Source organism: Passer domesticus, chromosome 8 (genome assembly GCF_036417665.1).
Source record: "Passer domesticus isolate bPasDom1 chromosome 8, bPasDom1.hap1, whole genome shotgun sequence".
In the NCBI taxonomy this organism is placed as follows: domain Eukaryota; kingdom Metazoa; phylum Chordata; class Aves; order Passeriformes; family Passeridae; genus Passer; species Passer domesticus.
In genome coordinates, this window is record NC_087481.1 from 2,236,148 (window position 1) to 2,254,831 (window position 18,684).

General features: G+C 51.9%; 1 protein-coding gene and 2 long non-coding RNA genes across 3 annotated transcripts; 2 read left to right on the plus strand and 1 right to left on the minus strand.

Annotated features, from left to right (window-relative positions):
* Positions 1 to 3,223: 3,223 nt before the first annotated feature.
* Positions 3,224 to 9,432, minus strand: LOC135305622 (olfactory receptor 14A16-like). The gene is made up of 2 exons (XM_064429358.1): positions 8,312 to 9,432; positions 3,224 to 4,229 (listed from the first exon to the last, which is right to left on the minus strand). The coding sequence occupies exon 2, from the start codon at positions 4,204 to 4,206 to the stop codon at positions 3,274 to 3,276; it is 933 nt and encodes a 310-aa protein (XP_064285428.1). The 5' UTR covers positions 4,207 to 4,229; positions 8,312 to 9,432; the 3' UTR covers positions 3,224 to 3,273.
* LOC135305699 (uncharacterized) lies at positions 7,966 to 11,259 on the plus strand. The gene is made up of 2 exons (XR_010366674.1): positions 7,966 to 9,070; positions 9,318 to 11,259. It is a non-coding gene; the product is annotated as an uncharacterized LOC135305699 (long non-coding RNA).
* Positions 11,260 to 13,801: 2,542 nt separating this feature from the next.
* On the plus strand, positions 13,802 to 16,999 carry LOC135305771 (uncharacterized). The gene is made up of 2 exons (XR_010366756.1): positions 13,802 to 13,940; positions 15,240 to 16,999. It is a non-coding gene; the product is annotated as an uncharacterized LOC135305771 (long non-coding RNA).
* The last annotated feature ends 1,685 nt before the right edge of the window (positions 17,000 to 18,684 follow it).

An 18,684-nucleotide genomic window follows, 5' to 3' on the forward strand; every position in this document is an offset into this window, starting at 1 on the left:
ACTGCTCTCCATCATTTACCATCAGTCCTGGCTCAGCAGGGAGGTCCCAGAGGAGTGGAGGTGCCAGTGTGAGCCCATCCCCAAGAAGGGCTGGAAGGAGGATCTGGGGAACTCCAGGCCTGCCAGCCTGACCTGGGTGCCTGGCAAGGTTATGGAACAGATCACCTTGAGAGCCATCACAGGGCACCCACAGGGTGGCCGAGGGATCAGAGCCAGCCAGTGTGGATTTGGAGATGTCAGGTCTTGCCTTACCAACCTGGTCTCCTTTTATGACCAGGTGACCCACCTGTGGATGTGGGAAAAGCTGTGGATGCAGGAATGGCTGTGGATATGTCTATCTGGACTTCAGCAAAGCCTTTGACACTGTCTCTGACAACATTCCCTGGAAAAGCTTAAGCTCACAGCTTGGGCAGGTTCTCTGCTCACTGGGAGATTTAAGAGCTAGCCGGAGGCTGGGCCCAGAGAGTGGTGGGGATGGTGCTGCACCCAGCTGGAGTCCAGTCACTGGTGGTGTCCCCCAGGGAGCTGTGTTGGGCCCAGTCCTGCCTAACATCTTCACTGATGATCTGGCTGAGGGGATCGAGTCCACCATTCACAAACTGCAGATGGCACCAAGCTGGGTGTGAGCGTGGATCTGCTGGAGGGCAGGACAAGAAGACACAGCCTTAAGCTGCACCAGGGGAGGTTTAGGCTGGACAATAGGAGGAAGTTCATCACAGAAAGAGTGATTGGGAATTGGAATGGGCAGGCCAGGGGGGAGGTGGCAGAGTCACTGTCCCTCTCCAGTGGCACTTAGTGGCATGGTCTGGGTGACAAGGCAGTATATTAGGGCGTTGGTGGGACTTGCAGATCCCAAAGGTCTTTTCCAGCCTATTTGATTCTGTCATTCTTTGATGATTGGGACACTCTGGAGCCATTGTGACCCTGCAGTGCCTCATGGAACTAAGAGGACCATGATGACACTGCAGCCCCATAGAACCAGGGGTCCATTGTGGTGCTGTGGGCCAAATGGAACCAGGGAGTGCACTGTGACACTCTGGGTCCTTGTGGAGCCACAGAGGCCATTGTGACACTGCAGCACCTTGGGGAACCAAGGGGTTTCACCATTTTGACAGTGAGAAACCAAGGAGACCATTGGGAGACTCCAGGGCCCAGTGGAACCAAGGGGCCGTTCTGACACTCTGGGGCCTCATGGAACCAGGGGGACATTGTGACACTTCAGGATCCTGTGTAACCAAGGGGACATGATGACATGATGGGGCCTCAAGGGATCTGGAAGAACGCTGTGACACTATGTGGCCTCATGGAAACAAGGAGTCCATTGTGACACTGAGAGGACTTGTGGAACCACAGAGACCAAGGTGACAGTGTGGGACCTCATGTACCCATGGGGCCATTGTGACACCCTGGGGCCCCAAGGAAACAAGGGGCCACTGTGAAACTGCAGCACCAACGAGAACATTGTGACACTGTGAAGCCCCATGGAATCAAGAAGAGCATTGTCACATTTTGGGGCCCCGTGGAACCAAGGAGAGCATTGTTGCTCTGCATGGTCTCATTGAAACAAGGAGAGCAGTGTGACAGTGCAGGGCCTGGTGTAACCAAAGGGCCATTGTGACACCAAGGGGCCACATGGAGCCAAGGACATTACTGCAGATGACAATAAGCTGGGTGTGAGTGTTGATGTGCTGGAGGGTAGGAGGGCTCTGCACAGGGCCGTGGACAGGCTGGATCCAGGGCCCAAATCCAAGAAAGGAAGGTTTAACAAGTCCAAGTGCCGGGTCCTGCACTTTGGCCACAACAACCCCTGCAGTGCTGCAGGCTGGGGACAGAGTGGCTGGACAGCAGGCAGGCAGAAAGGGACCTGGGGGCACTGATGGACAGCAGGCTGGACATGAGGCAGCAGTGTGCCCAGGTGGCCAAGAAGGCCAATGGCTCCTGGCCTGGATCAGGAATGGTGTGGCCAGCAGGAACAGGGCAGTGATTCTTCCATGGTGCCAAGTCAGGAACTGAAATGGGGAGTGGGACGAGAGAGGAAAGGAAAAAATGGGATGGGCTTTTTGCAGGGGAGGGGACAGGGATGGGTAATAGGAAGAAATTTGTACTGCTAGGAGTAAAGAAGAAAAAGTGAAGCAAAGGAAATGCTCAGGGCAGTTTGGGGGTGGCTGCCAGGCAGCCCTGGCTCTGAGCAACAGCATCTTCAGTGGCACAGGAAACTCCCAGCTGATGGGAACAAACTTTCTGGCTGACTGCAGAGGCCACAACAAAGCTGAGTGGTTTCCCTGGTGTCCCCCAGCCCTTGCTGGCCCCAGGGGCTGATGGCATTTGTGCTCCCTCAGGTTCATGTCCCCACAGCAACAGCATGGGGGTGCTCCCGCCTGCTCTGTGCAATGCAAACAGGGGCTCCTGAGCCAGTGCTGCCGTGGCTGTGCCTGCAAGGATGCGGCACCTGTGTGAGCTGGGGGAGAGGCCAGGGCTGCAGAGGGGGGATGTTGTGGGCAGCTCCATCAGGACGCTCTGGGACGCTGCCCTGGGCTGTGCAGCGCACTGGGGATGGATCAGCCCCTGCTCTGCTGCTCCTTCCCGTCTCCCCCAGGGCCCTTGCACAGCCCCAGCCATGCTGTTTGCCCCCAGCCTGCCCACGGCCAGCCTGGGGCTGCTCACCCTGGGGCTTTTCTGTGCTGAGCATTGGCCTGGCCGTGTTCTTGAGAGAGCCTGGGCAAGGAGCCTGGAGCCCCCAGGGCCTGGCCTGAGGCGTCAGCGCTGCCCCAGCAGTGCCCATGGCCTGTCCCTGCTGCAGCCCCGGCACTGCCACCCCCAGGACTGTGCCCGGCCCCGAGAGCACTCAGGCCCTGCAGCAACACCAGGGCCACCAGGGCAGCGGGGCAGGGCCACGGCAGCAGCACTGGCAACACCGAGTGCTGCTGCTGCTGGGCACAGCTGCTGTGCCAGCACTGATCTGCCCCAGCTCTGCACACAGACATTGCTGCTGCAGCTCCAGAGGAGGCAACAAAAGGGCATCTCTGGAGAAAACTCTGCTGGGAGATCCTTTCTTTCCTTTAAAGCCACCAAGAAAGTAGCCCCTCCTTGTCGCAGTCTGTGGCCACGAGGAAGGTGGAGAGAAACAAAATGAGAAATGGCACAAACAGTGACATTTCTTTATGGACAATAGGAAAAAGTAAAACAGGGAAAAAATTGACCCCACAATCAAACCAACAGGAAGTATCAAAGATTACTTTTATTACAAGTGACTTGCAGAAATTCTCCAGCAGTTTAATGTTCCTGAAAGTATCCAGTGATCAGTCTCCACACTGCAGCCTTGAGCTCCTGGTTCCTCAGGCTGTAGATGAGGGGATTCAGGGCTGGCGGCACCACTGAGTACAGAACTGATAGGGCAAGATCGAGGGATGGGGAGGAGATGGAGAGGGGTTTCAGGTAGGTAAACACTGCAGTGCTGGTGAACAGAGAGACCACAGCTAGGTGGGGGAGGCAGGTGGAAAAGGCTTTGTGCCGTCCCTGCTCAGAGGGGATCCTGAGCACAGCCCTGAAGATCTGCACATAGGAGAAAGCAATGAACAAAAAACAACATATTGATAAAGAGGCACTAACAGCAATGAGCCCAAGTTCTCTGATGTGGGATTTGGAGCAGGAGAGCTTGAGGATCTGGGGAATTTCACAGAAGAACTGGCCCAGGGCATTGCCATGGCACAGGGGCAGGGAAAATGTATTGGCTGTGTGCATTAGAGCAGTGAGAAAGGCACTGGCCCAGGCAGCTGCTGCCATGTGGGCACAAGCTCTGCTGCCCAGGAGGGTCCCGTAGTGCAGGGGTTTGCAGATGGACACATAGCGGTCGTAGCACATGGTGGTCAGGAGATAAAATTCTGTTGAGATGAAGAACAGAAAGAAAAAGAGCTGAGCAGCACATCCTGTGTAGGAGATGGTGGTGGTGTCCCAGAGGGAATTGTGCATGGCTTTGGGGACAGTGGTGCAGATGGAGCCCAGGTCGCTGAGGGCCAGGTTGAGCAGGAAGAAGAACATGGGCGTGTGCAGGTGGTGGCCGCAGGCTACGGCGCTGATGATGAGGCCGTTGCCCAGGAGGGCAGCCAGGGAGATGCCCAGCAAGAGGCAGAAGTGCAGGAGCTGCAGCTGTCGCGTGTCTGCCAATGCCAGCAGGAGGAAGTGGCTGATGGAGCTGCTGTTGGACATTTCAAGTGTCTTGGCATAGGGATCTGTAAATAAAGTAATCAGGCATAGTTGAATTTGAAGAGGACTTTAAATATCCCAGCCCAGCCTGGGGACACTTTCCCCCCACTGCCTGCCCAGGGCTCTGCTGCCTGGAGCTGTCCATGCCAGCAGCTGCTTCCCTGTGCCCAGGGCTGGGCTCTGCCAGTGCTGCCAGAGCCCAGCCCAGCCCTGGGGGCTCAGATCTGCCCTGCAGACCCCTCCCAGCTCTGGACTGCCCAGGGGCAGCTCTGGCTCTGCAGGCTCTGATGGCAACGTCAGAGCAACTCTGAGGAGGATGGAAAAGCAACACTGATGCTGCCTGTGAGGTGCCCTGTGCTGATTTTATTCTCTGCCTGGTTAATTACCATCTGAGAAAAAATGTTTTTATTTTCCTCACTTGAACTGAGAGATGAATATCTATGTGCAATTTCCCATCCTGGCAACCCAGAACCGTAGATTAAAAAAAGCAGTATTTTCCTTTAGATGCCACCCCTGACTTGCTGTGCTCCCTGTATAAATCTACTTGGAAATATTCTGGAGTTCCGTGCCATGCAGGTAGCAGCCCTGAACAATGCAGCATCTTCACCACACAAAGAGAACACTTCCAAGCCTTACCATCTGTCTCCTTCCCCCCACAGCTTCTCCCCAGTGCTGAGAGCAGCTCCCCGGGCCGGCTGAGAGCTGTCCCTGGCAGGCAGCAGAGTCCCTGCCCCAGCACAGCGCCCTGGGCTGCAGGAGCCTGCTCTGCAGGACAGCCCTGGGCACCCCTGGCTGCTCTGCACAAGAGAGAATCAGAGAATGTACTCACAGGGTCTGCAGGTATTGCGATGTTGCAGCTTTAGGAGATGGCTCCAGGAGCTGCAGCTGCATTGCCCTGCAACCAGAGGTTCCTGTGCCAAGGGCTGGCAGTGATTCTGCCCCAGGCACTTCTCAGCACCTTCCCAGCCCTGACTGATTGAAGCTCTCCGTGCCTCTGGGCTGTGCCCGGGCTGGCTGCAGGCAGTGCCCCAGCCCTGCTGGGCTGGCAGAAGAGCTGCTCATCAAGAGAAATGTGCTTTTGAAGCTCTGCTTGCTTACCAGGAGCTGCCTCTGTGCCAGGAGCCCAGCCCAGCTCAGCAGCACAGACACAGCAGCAGGACTTTAATCACCCTCTGGGGCTTTGTGCTGAGGCTCTGAACATCAGTCCCTGAGAGGCAGCTGAAGAAACCTCTCCAGAACTCCAAGTCAGAATCCAACTCCAAAGTTTCTTGGACTTTTAATGGGTCCCACTGAGGTACACGACTCAGAAAGTGTCCCCAGGCCCCAGGCAGAGCAGAGAACTGGAGGCAGTGATGACAGGTGGGGACAAAGAGAAGCCAAGTCTTGGTGGCCTGGGGCACAGCAGCAGGGTCTGTGCCACCAAGGGCTGGGAGGAGACACCTTGTCCTGAGGCTCTGGGGCCTCCTGGCACAGCCCCAGCCAGGCTGGGCACTGTCAGCCCCTTTGTCCTGCCCTCAGCATCCCCCCCTAATCCACATCCCAGTGGCCTCAAGGATCTGCTGGAAGGAGTCCCTGGGGAGCCTTGCTCAGCAATGGCCCTGGGGGCTCCTGAATGCTCCCAGGGACTGCAGGTTTTTTCAAAGGACTTTGGGTTTGGCTTTTGCCTTGGACTCTCTGAGAGGTTTGTGCAATCATGGCCTCCAATTATCTGCTGTAATTAGTCCCTGGAGAGGTTTTGTCAGTAACAACACTCAGTGGGGCTCATTAATGCTTCAGGGTATTTCAGTTATTTGAAGGTACTTGGTGTTTCCCTTTTGATACAGACTCTGGGAGAGGTTTGTGCATTCATGGCCCAAATTATCTGCTTTAATGAATCCCTTGAGAGTTTTGCACTGACACTCAGTGGGGCTCATTAATACTTTGAGTTACTCACGGTTTGTTAAGGTACTTTGGATTTTCCTTTCCACACTGAGTCTCTAAGAGGTTTTTGTGCCATCCTGGCCTCCAGTTCTCTCCTCCAAGGAGTCCATGAGGAGCCTGTGTTTGGGATTGACCTCAGTGGGACCCATTCATGTTTTGAAACACTTTGGGGTTTTCTTCTGACTTTCACTCTTGGAAAAGTTTGTGCAATCTCCTCTCAGGCCCTGAGGTTCCAGGGCTCAGCTCCAAATGCATCACAGGGCTCTTTAGGATCAAGCAAGTACTGACAGACCATGGCTCTGTCTTGATTTCCCTCTGCTCTGGGCAGTTCATCAGGAAGATTTCTGTAGTGGTTTTGGTTTGCCATTTTGAGATTTCTTGGAGAATGGATTAATTAGTGTGGTGAGTTCAGTGTTGGGCAATTTCCAGTGAACTCACTAGAATAGTCTTACTCATTTACTGCTGTGAGATAGGATTAGGAGAAATGCACAGCAGGCTCAAAGCTTCAAAAGGGTGCAAAGAAAAGATTATTAACAGTTAATACAAGAAAGAGTACTAAGAATCAGAACAAAACTTTCAGAACAATTACCCTCCCTACAAACTTTTCTTTTCCACTGACAACGTAAGGAGAAAAAACATAAAGTTTCCAGTCAGTTTACCACCTCTAGAATAGTTTTTCTTCAGTTCACTTAGGGAGAGGAGTCTATCTTTCATACTATGGAGACTTATACTTAAGAAAACAGTTCTCTCATAGCTCTCAACTCCCACCAATAGCAGCTGCCCAGAAAGTCTGCAATTTTGAAGTCCCTGCCATTTTTTACAGCTTTGCCCACAGCTCTGTTTATGGGCCATGTTAATTTATCGGTTATTAGTTTAAACATGAGCGGTTTAAGAACAAAGTTTCTCTTAATCTATTTCTGAAATCATCTTCATCTCTGGGAACAGAGGTCTTCTTCTCTCCCTGAGGGCACAGGGTCTCATCACTCTTCTCTCTTTCTCCATTTAAACTTCTCTTGGAATCACAACTACTTCAACATTTGCTTACTTTAGCATGGAGGCCTTTGCTGAACAAGTCATCTCCCCATTCTTTTCAATGCATTATGGGGGAAAAGAAAGTTTGATGTATCAATTACATCCATCTCTATACATTTACAAGACGATTCGAGCCCCAAGATCAAAGTATCTCCTAATTCCTCCCATCTGGGACTTTACTCTTCCTTCACTGAACTCAGTGTCTTCATGTTGCTCCTCTGTGTGCCTGCACTTTGTCCTTTTCTCTCACTCCAGGGAGGATGGAAGCACTGAAAGAGTTAATATCTCACCCAGGGCCTGCAGATGGTTCCGTGACCCCGGCTGGGCTGGGTCCTTGCGGCCGGAGCTGTTTTACCATGGAGGTTTCTGCAGCGGCTGCGCTGGGGCTGTGTCAGGATGGGCCGCGCTGGGGCAGGGCCAGGATCTCAGCAGCCAGGCCAGAACACAGCAGCAGCATGGCCGGGGCCCATGGCTTCTCCTCCCCCTGCCTGGGGCTTGCGGGTGAACCCCAAGGGTGGCAGAATCTTTGCCGAGCCGGCCCGGCCCGGGGCTGCTCCTGGGGCCCAGCGGATCCTGGCTGGGCCCGGGCTGGCGGCGGGGCAGGGCTCGGCAGCGCCCAGGTGTTGGCAACCACAGCCATGGCCCGGCCCGGCCTCGGCCCCGCGGCCTCCCCTGCCCTGCCCGGCAGCCGATGGGGCCTGGGGGGCTCCCCGGGAAGGGGCCCGGCCCCACGGCAGGAGCCGCCCGGCCCGGCCTGGCTGAGATGGGGCTGGGCCAGCCTTGTTACCTCTTTGCTGGCCAGAAGGGAAAGAGACCCTCTGTGGCTTTCTCGTCTTTAACATGTGTCTTCACAGAGCCGTGTACAGTTTCCTTAGTGGTTTAACAGATTGCCAATTCTCAAAGCTAATTACTGATTGTTTTTTTGTCAGACATGGAGGAAACTGCTAGCAGCTTCTCTTAGGACATCACTTCCATGATGCAAAACCACCAGAACAGCACAGAGCACAGAGCTCCTTTGTCCACATGTAGTGCTCATGTGCCCGAGGCCTCAAAATCCCACCTTGGGAGATCTCTGCACCATCTCCAAGGTGTTTTCAAATGAAAAACATTCAGCTCAGAGTCTAAGAAAATCACCAGAGGACAGGGCCAGCCTTACCTGTCTGTCCTGGCTATATTTGTCTGGGACCAATGCTTGGATATACGGAATTTGGGAGACCAAATTCTAATTTTGGCCATGGTCCCTTGGCAGAAAGGCCAGTTGTTTTCCAAAGGAATGAAAGAACAGAGCCCCAGTATTTCAGGGGCAGATGAGAGGTGACCACCTTGCATAGAGGAAATTTTTTAGGGAAAGTATCAGTTTTGCCAATGGGCATCTAAAAAGAGGGATAGTTCTTTACTGTAGCATGGAAAGCATGCAGCCCCAGTGCTCCAGGAGCTGATGAGAGCCAGTCCTTGACATTCCAAGATCAGCCAGACCTGTCAGGTGGCCCCTGGGAGGCCAAGCCAACCAGACCTGTTCCATGTTCCATTGGCTCCATGGGGCCCCATAGTGTCCCAATGGTCCCTTGCTTCCATGAGGCCCTGAGGTGTCATAATTCCCCCTTGGTGACATGAGGCCTTGAAGGGTCCTAATGCTCTCCATGGTTCCATCAGGCCCCACAGAGTCATAATGGTCTCTGGGCTCCATGAAGCCCTGCTGTGTCACCACGGCCCCTTGGTTCCATGGGCTCCAGTGGTGCCACAATGATCCCCTTGGTTCCATGAGGTCCCCACAGTGTCCCAGGGATCTCCATGGGAAGGAAAGAACCAAGCCCCAGTGTTGTAGGGGCAATCACCAGAGGCCAAGGCCAGCCAGACTTGATGGTACTGGCAGATTTTGCCTGGGAGCAGCCCTTGGATATACAGAATTTTGGAGGTAGAATCCCAATTTCAGACATGGACACCCAGAGATGAAGGACAGTTCTTCTCTATAGGAAGGAAAGCATGGAACACTGGTGTTTGAGGGGCAGATGAACGGTGGCCATCAGAGGCCTAGGCTAGCCAGGCCTCTCTGTCCTGGTAGCTTTTGTCTGAAAGCAACCCTTGGACATAGGGAATTTGTGAGGTGGAATCCCAATTTCAGCCATTTCTGTGTAGATAAGAAGGATGGTTCTTTTCCATAGGAAGGAAAATGCAGAGCCCAAGAATTTCAAAGGCAGAAGAGGAGACAGGTGGCTCCTGGGAGGCCAAGCCAGCTAGACCTGTTTGTCCTGGCAACTTTTGTCATTGAGGAATCCTTGGATATACGGAATTTGGGAGGAGGAATCTCAATTTTGACCACAGACACCTTGAGAAGAAGAATGATTCTTTTCCATTGGAAGGGAAGCCCTGAGTCCCGGTGTTTGGAAAGGAGGTAAGAGGCAGCCCCCAAGAGGCCAAGGGCAGTCAGACTTGTCTGTCCTGGCAGCTTCCACTGGGGAGCAATCCTTGGATGTACAGAGTTTTGGAGGTGCAATCCCAGTTTTGGCCACGGATGCCTGGTCAAGATGGATAGTTTTTTCCTCTTGGAAAGAAAAGCGTGAATTCCAAGTGTTCTAAAAAAAGATGAGAGGTGGCCACCCATAGGCCAAGCCAGCCAGACCTCTCTATCCTGGCACCTTTCATCTAGGGACTATCCTTGGACATAGGGCATTTTGGAGATGGAATCTCAGTTTTGGCCATGGGCACCTGGACAGGAAGAAGAGTTCTTTATTTTAGCAAGGAAAGCACAGAGCCCCAGTGTTTCAAAGGTAGATGAGTGCCAGCTCTTCAGGTAGCCAAGTCCAGCCAGACTTGTCTGTCCTGGCAGCTTTTGCCTGGGAGCTATCCTTGGATACAGGGAATTTTGGAGGCAGATTCCCAATTTTGGTCATGGGTGCCTGCTCAAGATGGATGGTTTTTTTCCCCATAAGAAAGAAAAGCACATGGTCCCAGTGTTTCAAAGGCAGATGAGAGATGGCCCCTGGGTATCCAAAGCAGCCAAATCTGTCTCTCCTGGCAGATTTCATCTGGGAACAATCTTTGCATTTAAGGAAATTTGGCAAGGAATCCCAGTTTTGGCCATGGGCCCCTGGTGGAGAAGGACAGCTCTCTCCCTTAGGAAGGAAAGCCCAGAGCCCCAGTGCTTCATGGGCAGATGAGAAGCAGCCCTGTGAGAGACGGTCTGAAGTTCCCCTCATTTTGCCTCACAACTGTCTCAAGAGCAGACATCAGGACCACTGTAAAGACCCTGACTGGAATTCTGGCTTTGCTTGAGATGGTTGCTTGTCAAGATCCTGAGGCCTGAGCAGAGCTTCTGGCTTGCCAAGCTATTTGCAGGTGTGTTTGCTGCCATGGAACACTGAACCTAATGAAAAGGAAAAGGGGCACCTTGTCCTTTTTTGCCTGCACCCATTTCACACCAATAGCCCTGGAATTTCCCCACCTCTCAGCTTGGCTGGACTTTTCTGGGGTAACTCTTGGTGGTCCCCATGGGAGACCCTTCATCTGTTTTACAACCACTGTGACAGACAGACTGAGATGGGAGAAGCCTCTCCCTCAAGGACTGAGACATGAAACCCCTATATGGAGGAGCTCCCCCTCCTCCCAAGGACTGAGATTGAAACCCCTAACGTGGGGGAGCTGTGTGGGGGAGGCAAGCTGACCAAAGTGAGATGTTTGCTTGCAGGAGTAACCATTGGACCAAGAAGACAATGGTTCTTACCTACTGCTGAGAATATGGACTATCTGTACCCTTCTTCAATGCCTTCTCTTTTTTTTTATCTTTCCATCAGCAATTACAATAGACTACTCTTTATTACATTTGATTCCATTTCTGCACTTGTCCCCTTCCCCCACCAAAAAGGACTACAACAGAAGCTTGAGTTGACCAGTATCTCTGAGATCTCCCCTGATGTGACCAGGTGAACTCCAATGACTGAAGACTTTGAAGGACTTTGTCTCTCTACGTTTGGTAGCTACATACCTTCTTTTCTCTTCTTCTCTCTCTTTTTTTCCCCCTATTCTTCCCTTTTTCCCTGTCCCCCCTAGAACATTTTCCTGTGGCCATTCAATAAAGGTAGATTTATTTTTTATTATTACTGCAAACTCCCTTGCCGTGTAGGTTTTTTGCACTCTGAGATCAATTAACAAACCATCACGAAACCCATTCCTAAGGACGGATTGTGGAACATGGCCAGGGATGGGGCAGCCACAGCTGCTGTGGGCAGCGTGGGCCAGGGCCTCAGCAGCCTAAGAGGCAAGAATTTCTTGCACATCTCCAGCCCAAGCCTGCCCGCTGTCAGTGGGAAGCCACTGGGCGTGGTGCTGTCCCTGCAGGCCCTTGTCCACAGCCCCTCTCAGGTCTCTGCTGGGCCTTGTGAGGGACTGAAAGGCCGCAGGAAGGTGCCCCCAGAGAAGGCCTTGGAGATCACTGGGGCCAGGAGTGCCACCATGAGGGCAGCAAGCAGGGCCTGCTGTGACTGTCAGGAAAGGAGGGCACAGGGCAGGCGCTGAGGCCCTGCCAGCTGGAGCTGGGAGCTCTGGAGTACGGCTGGCAGAGAGCCGTGGGAGATCCATGCAGCAGCAAGGACACGGGCTTCTAGGTGCATTAGAAAGCAGAGAAGAGCTGGAGAATGGGCACTGAAGGAGAAGGGTGTCTCCCTGGGTGGAAAAACCTTCACAACACCAGTGATTGGGTCCAGGAAAGACACAGAGGGGTCCTGTAATGTTATTGGAGTAAAAGGAGAGGCCAAGGGACATTTCCCATGGGGTGTCTGGAATTGCTGAGACTCAGGACAAGGGTGAAACTTCCTTTTTTATCCTAATTCCCAGGTGCATCAACCTCTTTCTTCTCCCACTGCCTGCGGTATTCGGAAGGTACAAACTGCCTGAACTGCCAACTCTATGGCCCCCTCTAACATGCTCCCTCTGTTTTATGTATTTGTAACACTGCAGAAGGGACAGGAAGGGAAGGATAGGTGCTGGGGTCACCATCAGTGTAAGGTCACCATCCATTCCAGCTGTCTAGAGCTTACTGATGGTGCTGATGGGGTTGAGCATTTTTGGTTAGGAACCATGGCTAAGGCCAACAACACCAGCCTGTGACTCTTCAAAGGCAGCTCATCACTGCAGTCTTTGTTGCTGTGCCTGTTTATGCACAGAAAGACAGATCAATGCATCTGGAAGTGGTGACCCCAAATACATCTTTCTACTGCAGAACATCTTGTGATTGTGCTGGGAAACTCTTTCCAGAGCAGAAAAAACAAGCGCTCTCCCAGAGGCCTGGTACCCAAGTGGTTGTGGGCAAGCAAGAGGATGCTGTCATGCTCATCGTTCAGAAAAGCAGCAAGCCTGAAACCAACATGCACCTTTTGTAGACTCAGAGATTTAACTGAAGCTCAGCGTGGAGTCAAGGTTTAGACTCCATGATCCTCAAGGGTGCCTTCCAACATGGATATGTGTGAGACTGCCAATGGAGGGCCGCTGATAAGAAAGACAAGAGAAAGACCAAGAGGAGTTCTTTGAAGAAGATTCACTGAAAGGCTGGCCCAGCCACCCCAGGGCCCCTTCAAGAGTCTGAGCTGGGGTGGGGACAAAGAGTGGGGTGGGGCTGGGCTGGCTGTGGTGTACTGTGCCATCCAAGACATCATGGGGCCAAGCCACAATGAGGGCAGCTACACAAGGCCCCAGAAGGTAACGCTGGCCCTGTATTGCTTGGGCAAGTGGTGAGTGCACACGTGGCGGGGAGGCTGGGCTGGGGATAAGGGTTGGGGCAGAAATGCTGCACCCGGGGCTGGCTCTTTCACCTGCATGTAGGGACAGCCCCTCATGGCAGAGCCTTGGGCAGGGCACCGTGCTGCTGCTGCTACTGGGCACTGACTAATTTGACCCTCAGGAAACTCCCCCAGGAGGATCCAGGGCAGCCCCAAGCCCCTCTGGCAGCCCTGGCACAAGGCAGGCTCCTCTGAGCCCCCTCCATGCCCCGCAGAGCCTGTGTGGGAGGGGGTCAGTGCAGGGAGCACCATCAGCTGCCTCTGTGTGCCAGGCTGAGCAGCAGAGCCCAGCAGAGGCAGCCCAGGGCCCCGGGCAGCACAGCCCCCGTGCTCTGCAGAGCAGCAGCCCCAGCTCGGGGCTCTGGGCAGCAGGGCAGGGGCTGCAGCAATGGCTGCTGGGGCTAGCACAGATGTGTTCCCCTGGGACAGGCTCTGGGGGCAGCTGGCATGGGCCAGGAGCAGAGCAGGAGCCCGTGGGTGTGCAGAGGAGCCCTGGCAAGAGGCTGCCCTGTCCCTGGGCCAGCAACAGCTGCCTGAGGAGCCCCGAGGCCAACTCTGCTGCTGGGCTGGGCAGCGGGGCTGGCCCTGGGGCTGCAGGAGCTGCCCGAGCTGAGCGTCTGCTGAGCATTGCAGACCCAGAGTGGCTGTCCCTGACCTCCAGTGCCTCCAGTTCCTGCTGCAGGGCCAGACCTGACTCTGCTGCTCTGCTGGGCTGGGGCAGGGAAAGGCTGAACTGGGCAGTGCCAAGGAGAGGAAAATAATGGACCCTTGTCGCCACGAGTCCCCACAGTGTCAGAATGGGCTCCATGGTTCCATGATGTCCCAGAGTGTCACAATGGATCCTTGGTTCCATGAAGCCCCACAGGGTCACCATAGTCCCCTGGTCACAGGAGGCCCTGCAGTGTCACAAGGGCCCCTTGGTTCTATGGAGCCCACAGGGTCAATTTTGCCAGTGGGCAGGGTCAGCACCAAAGACACAGACTCCAACTGAAGATATTGCGTCATTTATATAAGGTAAATCTGCAAAAATTACAAAAGTAAAACACATAATTATTAGAAAATAATTACAAAAGGAGCAGCTCAGCAATGCAGCCAATCATCACCACCAAAGATTGCAGCAGAGATTAAGAAAGATGCAGAACCTGTTCCCCTCAGGCTTTACCATCCCCCAGATCCACACAGCAGCTGGGGGAAGCTGTCCCAGCCAAGGGCTGCAGAGCCACTCCTGGACACTGGGAATTCCTGCAGGTGCCTCCAGCCACACGTGAGGCTCCAACCTCGCTGTGAGAGGGCCCAGCTCTGACAGTGCTGAATGAACAAACTGACAGCACTTCCAGTGCAGGAACATCTGGTTTCATCCTCCTCTTGGGTTCCTCCCAAAGCCTGGCCAGGGCCCAAGGAGGAACCAAGGGAGGTGACTTTCATCCTTCAGCCCCGAACCAAGGGGGCCTTCTCTGATTTTTAAATACAGAAAAGTAAATCTACATTTCACCAATGAACACATACAGAGATCGTATTCCTCATAGTGATTCATTAATGAGTAGATACAAATAGAACCTTTGGTTAGAATGTGTATCCAGAGCTCAGCTTTGGCCCAGGGTCTGTTGTTCAGGCCTCTGTCAGGACCTGGTGCTGAGGCCTCAGGACTTCAATTGGTCCTTTAACCTGCAGATGAACTACAATTCATAACAATTCTTTCAATAACACAGTTTAGATTTAGGTATTAGTCATAAAGGCGTTGCCTCTTGATCTTCATTTAAGTGCTGTTCGTTACTCAGAGCTATAATTCACATTCCTTTTAAAACAGCCCTAATTAGTTGCTATTCTCTGTTGTTTTGTCAAATGCCCCTTTTTTCTTGAGACTGTGTCTCTTTTTAGAGAAGTCTCAGTACTCCATTTCTAGCACAGTGTCACAACAACTCTAACATGAAATCATAACACACCAAGTGCTCACACTGCAATGATGACAGTGACTGCCACAAATTCATTACACAGCATCCTCCAATTTGGCAGTCATGAAGCCAAGGCCACCAAAAATCATTTTCTTCTTGCTGCCACTCTTCTACTGCCTTTTCTGTCAAGGTGATTCCTGACTGTTGGTCTTCAAACCCATCAGATAGCAGTGCAACATTCCTGTCCCATGAGAGCCCAGGTTCCTCCCTGGCCAGCAAGCAGATAATCCCAGGCTGTGTGGTTCTGTAGAGCCCCATTTGTGTTTGTTGGAGCTCCTGGGATGTACTATTGGATATTTTAACAGGATCATTTGCTATTTTTTCTAATAATCAATTTATATCTTTTCTGTAATGTCCACAGGACAGGGCAGCGCACATGAGGCACAGGGGGAGCCAGAATCTGGTTTTCTGAGAACAAAGGCACTCCTTGGGTGGAAAATGTTCTCTTGGCCCCAACTCTTCCTTGTGATTGTTGCTGAAGGACTCTCAAGGGAGGCATCAGCATTGCCCGGAAACAGGACCCAAACCATCCTTTAGGAAGCTGTTTATGGGCAGTGTCCACACACCCAGCAGCTCCCATTCCCAGTACCAAAAGTCTGATTTCCCATTTCCCACTGTGGGCTGCTGATGGATCCAGGGCTCCTCCCTGGGCCCTCCAAGGGAACCCCATTCCTCCCAACATCAGTTGAGAACATTTCCAGAAATTGGTTACATTGAGTATTTTGGCTACTTTGATCTTTACATTCTCATAAGAATTTAATGACTAATCCTTGGTGAAACACTAGAGGTGTTCGTGGCAAACAAAGATTCTGGCTGACTCTCAAGACACAACTTACAGACATCAGCAGTACTTCAGTGACAAGGTTACTCATTCTTTTTCCTCAGTCTCATTTGGGTTAGGAACAATAATTCTGTCGTTCATGGAGCTGGCACTGTGTTAATTCCAGAATAATGCCCCCAAGTCCTTTGCTGTTCAGCTTTAGCACGGTGTCTGTGGCTAACAAGGCTTGATGGGGCCCTTTCCCCTTTGGCTGGAAGGGGGCCGGGTCCCAGTCCCTGAGGGCACCCAGGCTCCTGGATGGAATTTGTGTGCAAGTCCCTCAGTGTCACAGCAACCTCCACATGGAGCCCTGTGGCTCAGAGCATTTTCCAAAGGGGCCATTGAGGCAAACAAAGAGATTTGGTCTGGCAGGGTGCCTAAAACAATCTCCTGTAATATTTCCTTTTTCTCACACAGAACACTTGGATGCAGGGACACATTCCCATTGTTCCTGCCCAGGTTTCAGGATTCAAACAGTGCTGTCTTTCCCAGGAGCTGTTCCTTCAATTGCCTCAGGAGGGCTTTTTGGCCTCTGGAGCTACACTCTGGCTCCATAATTAGGACTGATGCATCCAAACCCTTTATCTTTACTAACAGCAGTGATTTGAGGTGGATGTCCTTTTTTCCAATTGTTTTAAAAACTGACAATATCAGTAATAGTGCTACTCTGTAGTTGAATAATCCAATTTTGTTCACTGTTTTTAACACAATTCCTTTAATTTTTCCTTGATAAATCTGCATTAGTTCCTCCTCCCATCACATGAACACTTTTCAAGGCCAAGCTCCAGTGAGCAGTTATCAAACCAAAGTGTCCTGGAGGAATCTGAATTACTGTTTTGGTATTTATAACTCTCATTTGCTTCTGATTTATGCTAATTAATTCCAAGGCATGAAGGTCCAGCCCTGCAGCCTCTGGGCTGGCCCTGCCAGGGGCCATCACACCCAGAACAATTTCCCTGGCAGTCCAAGCCTCAATGCCCCTGGTTGTAGTTGCAAATTGGGTGCAGCTGTGCACAGCCAGGGGTTTCTATTTCCCCAGTGGGCCACTGTTAAGGGCATGGAGCACATCTGGGAGATGGGTTCTCCATGGGGACAGGTTCCCATCTCCTCATTTGTTCAACTGCTCTTTTAATAACCCCTACACCCATTCAACCAATCCTGCAGCTTGTGGATTGTCTGGGATATGAAAAACCCAGCAGACTTAATAATTGTATTTTTCACACTAACAGACAAAGGATTCCCCATCACAGTATCAGCAAATCCTATAAAAATAGCCAAATTCATCCCTTCCTCCTTTATCTCGCAAAGTTTAGCACTGACAGCTGGGTCTTGGCTAGTCATTTTCTGTAGGGTATTTAGTGTTACAGTGAGCAACCAAAGCGGACATATTACGAGTGTCAGCCTTATTTCACAGTATACATTTTTAATTATACAGATATAAATATAAATTTTTGTGTTATATTTATTACTAGTATTAGTATTACTATTAGTATTACTATCAGTGTTACTAGTATCACTTGCACAAATGAATCTGAGCTCAAGATTAAAATCTTCTGCTGTTGTTCTATGTGGGAGTATTCCAACAACAATTTTCCTTTTGTTGATGCTGTTTTCAATGTGCTGTTAACAAAATCCATCCTCATCTGCCCAAGCCCACAAGTTCCTTTCCTTATTCCATATGCAATTTTTTGATGCATTTTAAGACATCCAGGGGTTCAGCTTCTTTTAACCAAATGCCCCACTGCTCACACGGTGCCCCGACCTCAGCCCACTCCAGAGCCAGGGAACTCCAGGGAAGGGCTTCCCATCTGGGAATTTCTGATGGCACTGATTCCTCACATTTACATTTAACAAGAGACATTTTGCTGTGATCTGGCCAGACTCTGCCAGTTTTGTTTTACCAGTGGGCAGGGTCAGCACCAAAGACACAGTCTCCAACTGAAGGAATCAGTGTCATTTACTGCAGCTCAAAGCAGCAAAGAATCACAAAAGGAGCAGCTCAGCAATGCACCCAACCATCACCACCAAAGATTGCAGCAGTAATTAAGAAAGATCCAGCATCATTTACCCTCAGGCTTCACCATCCCCCAGATCCACACAGCAGCTGGGGGAAGCTGTCCCAGCCAAGGGCTGCAGAGCCACTCCTGGACACTGGGAATTCCTGCAGGTGCCTCCAGCCACACGTGAGGCTCCAACCTCGCTGTGAGAGGGCCCAGCTCTGACAGTGCTGAATGAACAAACTGACAGCACTTCTAGTGTGGGAACATCTGGTTTCATCCTCCTCTTGGGTTCCTCCCAAAGCCTGGCCAGGGCTCAAGGAGGAGCCAAGGGAGGTGACTTTGATCCTTCAGCCCCAAACAAGGGCAGATGTCAGATTTCATGGCCTTGTCTGGCTTCTAAATACAGAAAGGTCAATACATGTTTCACTAATGAGTGGCTACATCTATCACAGTGCTAATGACCATGCATATTTCATTAATGAGCAGATACAAAGATAACCTTTGGTTGGAAGGTTCATCCAGAGGCCACCTTTGGCTCAGGGCCTGCTGTTCAGGCCTCGCTCAGGGCTGTTGTCCAGGACTTGGCACCTCAGGGACGTGGTTTAGTGCTGGGTTTGGCACTGCTGTGTGACCAGCTGGACTAGGTGAGCTCAGAGGTCTTTTCCAACAGAAAGGATTCTGTGATTCCATGATTCTATCTGCTGAATTCAGCTAGGTCCATGTTAGCAGCACTCATTTGCTCACAAAGTCCCCTCTTGCTCAGCTCTTGTGGCCTGAGGCTTCAGCTCCTTCAGCTGCTGGTGCTAAGCTGCTCATGCTGAACGAGACAACTCGGAGAGAAGAACACAGTCCATCCAATTCCTTCTGGGACACAGAGAGGGGAGGGTATGGAAACAGGAGCATTGTTTGGTATGGCCTCCTCTCTGTCCTTCATGCCTTTCAGCACTTTGAACCAGCCAGGAGCTTTCTCCAAGAGTGCAGTGAAG

Excerpts from the sequence above, each read along its gene's own strand:
- LOC135305622 (XM_064429358.1), bottom strand. The coding sequence starts at position 4,206 with ATGTCCAACAGCAGCTCCATCAGCCACTTCCTCCTGCTGGCATTGGCA.